The sequence below is a fragment of the Benincasa hispida genome, chromosome 1 (genome assembly GCF_009727055.1).
Source record: "Benincasa hispida cultivar B227 chromosome 1, ASM972705v1, whole genome shotgun sequence".
NCBI classification, from domain to species: Eukaryota; Viridiplantae; Streptophyta; class Magnoliopsida; order Cucurbitales; family Cucurbitaceae; genus Benincasa; species Benincasa hispida.
In genome coordinates this window covers 58670064-58676580 of record NC_052349.1, presented here as the reverse complement: position 1 = coordinate 58676580, position 6517 = coordinate 58670064, and the positions used below count along the sequence as shown (strand labels likewise).

General features: G+C 30.7%; 1 protein-coding gene across 1 annotated transcript; it reads right to left on the bottom strand.

Moving 5' to 3' along the window:
• Positions 1-3202: 3202 nt before the first annotated feature.
• On the bottom strand, positions 3203-4476 carry LOC120089224 (dehydrin Xero 1-like). Its single transcript, XM_039046643.1, has 2 exons — positions 4072-4476; positions 3203-3729 (listed from the first exon to the last, which is right to left on the bottom strand). The coding sequence occupies exons 1-2, from the start codon at positions 4381-4383 to the stop codon at positions 3526-3528; spliced, it is 516 nt and encodes a 171-aa protein (XP_038902571.1). The 5' UTR covers positions 4384-4476; the 3' UTR covers positions 3203-3525.
• Positions 4477-6517: the final 2041 nt, after the last annotated feature.

The window sequence follows — 6517 nt, the reverse complement described above, 5'->3', positions numbered from 1 at the left end:
TGCATGGAACCCTTTCCTCTCCTTAGGTGTTAACTTGTTCCTACTTCACCTGAGAATCCAGTGTTCTATACTTAATATATTTTCTTGTCTTCTTCTGGCTTACCATTAATAGACTTCTCCAACTCTCTGTGCGTCAACCGTGTTACAACCTGAACGTATATAGTCATAACACTTAGAAATTTTCACTCTTACATTTCAGATGCATCATTCACTATACATACTTAACTACTTTTTTCTGTTAACGTTAATACATATCTTATCTCATAATCAAGAAGACCTAAACTTAATTAACTAGTAAAAGAAGTTCAGGGGTTTACAACAGTAGTCATATCCATTTATTCTAAGTCAAGGTTCTCACATGCCACTATAACTAATAGGATTCTATACCTAATAGGATTCTTATAGAGGTATGCTTCACAAAAGAAGAGAGAATTTTATTATAATCTACTTCCTCCTTTTGTTTGAATCTCTTGGCTACTATCCTTGCTTTGAAGCTTACTTCATGATTCAATTCTCTTGAATTTACCCTTTGTAAATCCACTTACAGAAAATGATGTCTTTATCTGATGGCCTTTCAATTAATTCCTAGGTACCATTCTTGTAAAGTGAGTTAAGTTCATTGTCTATTGCATCCAGCCATTGCTTACTTTCTTTATTATTTATGGCTTCTTCATAGATATTGGTGAAAGGATTAAATCCCACGGTGGAAGCGATGTGAAGTCTTGCATCCTGCCATTCGATTTTTACATAAATAAATTCAGTATAATAAAACATAATATAAACATGTAATATAACATGATTTAGGAGAAAAAGATTAGAACCATTCTTACCTTTGTAGATTCTCAAGCTTTATGAACAATCCTTTTTAAGTTCCAATGAACGTTTCCTCCAACGATCTTGATCACGGATGATTTCTTGAACAATCTCGAACACTATCACGAGAGTAACCTCATTATTCTCTAGGATTCTAATAGAGGGATAGGTGGTATCAAACTATTGGAAGAGAAGGACTCCAAAAATTTCACATCTCTTATCAAACTAATCTCAAACTAATTAACTTCTCCCTTTAATTTAATTTTGGCTCCAAAACAAAAAAAAAAAAAATTAAAGGAAACATATAATCCAATAGTTGAGATAAATAACATCATTCTAAGTATTTAATCAATTTAAAATCACCATTTTTTCAAGTAGATTAATCCAATTTTTCCTTAAATTAAATTAAAATTCTAATTTTTTACAAATATCTTTTGAATTAATTATCTTGTCTTCCAAATTAAATTTTTAGCCACCCTATATCAAAATAACATCTAAATATTTTAAGATAATCTAATGATCAAAATAACCTTAAAAAAATGGGGATGTTAGATATTAATAATTAGTAAGTAAAAGAAAAGATTGATCTTCAAAGAGACAATTTAAGATAACAGATTTCTCAATTTAGATATGTATTAATTACTTCAAGAGGAGCAAAGTGTGCTTAATAATGAAATCTATTCCCTGAAATGTCTCTTTATTGATAATCTTCATATTCTTTCACTTTTATTTCTTTCTTAGATTACTTTAATAAAATTGAATGAATCTTTCAATAATTAAAAAAAATATCTATCCGATTCCCCGAGGATGATACTGGTTAAAGCCTACTTACGATAACCCCGTTTTTAGCATCGACTTCTATGGCTTGTAACTTTTTTGTCATGACCACACGTCAATGCTTATGAACAATCTTACGATAATAATAGAATGCTTATGAACAATCTTATGATAATAATAGGGCTCAAAATGTGCAAACGCATTGAATAAGAAAACGATAATCAATAAATAAGAAAGAGACCTAACTATACCTGTTGAAACGTCGTAACCCAATATTAGAAGAAACATTTAAAAGTGAGGGAGGAATCACCTCAATAACAGGTGGTTTCTTTAATAGCTTTTGATCAATTACAAATAGATCATCAATATAAGAAACGTATTGTGGAAAGCCCCCTTGGAAAGAATCCTCCAACACACCGGAATTGGAAGAAGTTGATGCCAGAATAGTGTTAAATGCCTTTGGCAAAACTAAATCAGAAAAAGATGAATTATTTCAACATCAGGAAAGCATGCCTCTTGAAAAACGTCATCACAGGAGACAAAGAACGACGTCTTCGCTAAACCACCAATTAGTGTAAAAGCAAAACATAAATAACCAAAACTACGTAGTGAATAATAATCAGTCTTGTCCTACAAGAACTCATATGAAGTTCACTACTGAAGAAATTCTATTAATCAAACACAGCTTCAAATATAAGACTTTGCCACATTTGAGATATGTTAATGTTCAACTCTACCACTAAATTCTCTCTCACACCTTTCTTATGCCAAAAACAGAAAATAAACGAAGGAACATACTTCTTAATCAGCAAGTCATGTTGGGTTCCATGAGGAACGATTTGAATAACATCCAAAAAAGAAACCCAAATATATATACAGTGCAGTCATTCACAATAGTAAAAAAAATATCCAATATGGAAGAATGTCACATAAAGACCCAAATATCAGTTTGAAAAGGACGAGCAAACAAATAGTCATTTGAACTGGAAAATGAGGAGAATTAAATGTAAATAGACGAGCAAGTACAGATGAATCATTATTGATATATCTCGAGAGATCCTTACTACCTTTTAACAGTGTCTTCAACGTAGAGACTTTGTCTAAAGGAAGATGTTTCACTTCTAATAGAACTTCTTCCTCAAATAACATATTTTGTAGTTTAATGCAAATGAACCCGCCACTTCCTTTTAGTTTGGATACCAAGAACAATTGGAGCTACTAAATTGTTAACCATTCACAGGTCATAGAACATTCGTTGAAATCGCATTTACCATATTGCACAGATGAAATCGAAAATCATGAATTCAAGAAATCTCTTGCATGCACAATAATTTCGTCAATAAAACCCAATTTGTTCTTCATTGATAATAATCAATCTCCATAGAGTCCGTCTAATATAAAAAACAATTGATCGGACAAATAAACCACACAAAGAAGCTATAAGCATCTAAACTCATACCCTAATAAACCAAATAGGAAAACCCCACTTTCAATAGTGAATGTACAACAAGGCGTCGGAGGACTACCACTTGTTAGCAAAACTAAATCCCAACTGAAGTAGACTTCTAATTATTCAAATTAATTGGTTAATACAATATTATTATAAAATCTGTAAATGCAATAAATTTAATAATTTATAATCCTAAAGATCTTCAAAAGAGTACACTTTCTGATTAGATACTCATTGACATCCCAAAAGAAAATGAGACATCAAGGGTTCAGTAAATAAAACAGACACATCACCAGGTTATCCCCAACACACACAGAGATGAAGACAGTACTAATAAAATACTTTATACCTCACAACCCAGAAATTACATAACACAAAAACACACACAACCATAACCACCAAATTATTTAGTCCATTCCTTTCTAAAATTCACAGTACTAACTCTATACTTTATTAGTACAGACAAACATGAGGAGTACAAGTCCTCAGTGATGTCCCGGCAGCTTCTCCTTGATCTTCTCCATTATTCCCTTCTTCTCATGCTGCCCACCGTACTGGGCCGACGAATAACCGCCCGGCGTTGTGGTTGACATTGCCTGGGGCTCATGATGATGTCCTGGCATCTTTTCCTTTACCTTCTCCTTCAGCCCCTTCTTCCTCCTCCTCCCTCCATGACCGTCATCTTCCGACTGACGCATTTTCACAATAAAATCATCCATTCTTCCGTTTTAAATCAGACCAAATAAAACAATGAAAATATATGCAAACATTAAGGTTGTTTGAAGGAACTTGCAAGGTGGAGTTCTGAATGCGTCCACCAATTTTTTTGAAATATTAATTTTTTTTTTTTTATAAATATGGATGATGCAGCATGAACTACGCACCTAATCAAATAAAAAAATTGAACAATGATGGAGATTAAAACAGTCGATATTTTTTTTAGTCATGAACTAAAAACACAACTCCACCTCCTACATGTAGCTTAGACAAGTTTTGGACTAGAAAATTAGAAGGTTTATGTCCAGACTTACGGAGCTGGAACTGGAGCTTCCAGAGCGATGAAGTATGCCTCCATGCTCCTTATGCTGTTGATGGTGTTCTCCTCCATAACCGGTGCCACCATATCCACCCGTCTCATACGTCCCGCCGGTACCGGTGCTGATTGGGTTACCGAACTCATCAGTCCGATGAACGGGGTTTCCATACTGGTCCGTCTCACGGAACTCACCGGTCCGGCGAAGGGGGTCACCGTATTGAGCGGTGTCGGAGATGACGTTGCCATATTCATCAGTTTGGCGAATTGGGTTGCCATACTGATCGGTTCCAGATTGGTAATGCGCCATTTATTGCAAGCCAAGAGAAAACAAAACAGAGATGAAAGAAAGACAATACAGTTGAGTGAGATTAGACTTCGGGATGCAGATGAAGTTTTGGGAAGTGAAGATGGTTGGATTAAATAGAGAAGTGGAATTAGTAGATAAAGTTTGAGAAACACGTGCATGTGATCCCTCAGGGAATGCCTCTTTATTTGACACGTAGCATTCTAAGACTATGTGGCATGACATGATGATGACAGCTGTTGGGTTATGTCGGCAAAATGGAGATTAAGAGAGCAACAAATTTCCTCTTTCCTCTATTGAGTAAAAATAATAAATAAAATAGATAGAAAAGATTATGACAATTTTTACACAAAAATAGATATCTAAGTTTCTCCTTTTTTCAACCTTTCTTTTTTACCGCTCACTACCATTACCAAATAGTAAAAAAGTTCAAATTTTCTTTTTCTTCAGAAAAAATGACTAAAAATACAGATAGGAACGGATTTAGTTAAAGTGAGTGGGTTTGAGTCTCTCAACTTTGTATTCTTTACATATATATATATATATTATAAATTTCTATCATATCAAAATTTTTAGTCATCTAATGATAAAATCTATTTTTTAGTCCGTTCTAGATCAGGTTAAAGTTTCGCTATTTACATTTTTTTTTTTTAAATTTTACGACTAACGGCACATGACTATAAATTTGTTTGGATTGGATTTTTTTTTTAATCATAAATGTAATTTAAGAAAGAGAAATGATTTCAACGATTGAGAATTAAGTCAAACATGTTGATGTGTTGCTAGCTGCATTTCACTTGGCCAAATGGATCCATCTTAGTGGATCTTAGAAGGTCTAACCGACCATGGAAATCTTTTGAATTTCAATTTGAGTTTTTCATACTTAAGATTAGATTACCTTATGTCCTTATCCCTCAATTAGTTAGGTATGAAAATGGGAATAGAATATTTGGAAATGAGTTGATACTTTTTCAAGTAATTATAAAATATAAAATCAATAAAAATAATTTCAATAATTAATTTTTGTTTGTTAATTTATTTTTATTCCATCAACTTATTAAATCAATTTTAAGTCATTAAAATTTATTTAAATTTACCTAATACACTCTAATTTAATATATTTATTATCAATTAAATTTTTTATATTACAAATTTATATTATAAATTTTTGTTAAAAAAATATCGATAATTAATTTAAATATCTTTTTTTTTTTTTTTAGTTTTGTTAATTGAAGAGTTAATTAACTAATTGTTTAATGGTTGCAATATATATACAAAAGAAGTTGATATCAACTTAATTGACTTTAAATCAACAAATAATGTTTTTAATTTTTAAAAAATAACTATGATTATAAATTAAAACTAGAAGTACAAGTGTACAAGATTGTTTAATTGAAAAAAATTAACTTATTTTATTATTAGTTAATTAATTATTATTTTTTAAAGACTAATTGATAATTTTAATAAATAATTTCTTATGCTAAGATATATTACCAATAAAAAAGGGATTTAAAAAAAATGTAATTATGGTTATTTATATTTTTAAAAAAATATTATGGTTTTTCATATTAATTCATAATGATAGAATAATTTATTATGTTAGCGTTATCAACCAAGAAAAACAAATAAAATGAAAAGATAAAAAGTAAGAGAGAGAAAAACTATTGGAAATGAGAAAACTCATTTACTTGGGTGATTATAAAAAACCTCCATAAATGGAAATATAAAATGTATAAGATATTCTCATTCTTAAAGTTAAAAATTTGACCACTAGAATATTATTTCTCATTCCCACTCTCATTCTCATGAACGGCCATACAAGTAATACAAATTTAGATGTGGTACTAATTTCCAAATGTAAAATGAAATATCATGAAAGAATCTTAAGTTGTTTGGTTAAAAAAAATATAATTTATTAATCTATCGGGATCCATTTTTTTTATTTATTTTAATTTCTAACGCACAAACATTGATAACTATCGTGTTGCAGTGTTTTTCAAAATTTTTAAAACTATTATTAGTAGTAAAATCCAAAAATTATATACAAAGGAAAAATACTTGGTGCATCACGAATGTATCTATCATTGTGAAGTCTATTCAGTGTCTATTTTTTTTTTTTAAAGGACACATTCTTTTA

Excerpts from the sequence above, each read along its gene's own strand:
- LOC120089224 (XM_039046643.1), bottom strand. The coding sequence starts at position 4,383 with ATGGCGCATTACCAATCTGGAACCGATCAGTATGGCAACCCAATTCGC. Across the intron at positions 3,730-4,071 it reads GAAGCTCCAGTTCCAGCTCC|TCGGAAGATGACGGTCATGG; the intron begins GTAAGTCTGGAC and ends AAAATGCGTCAG.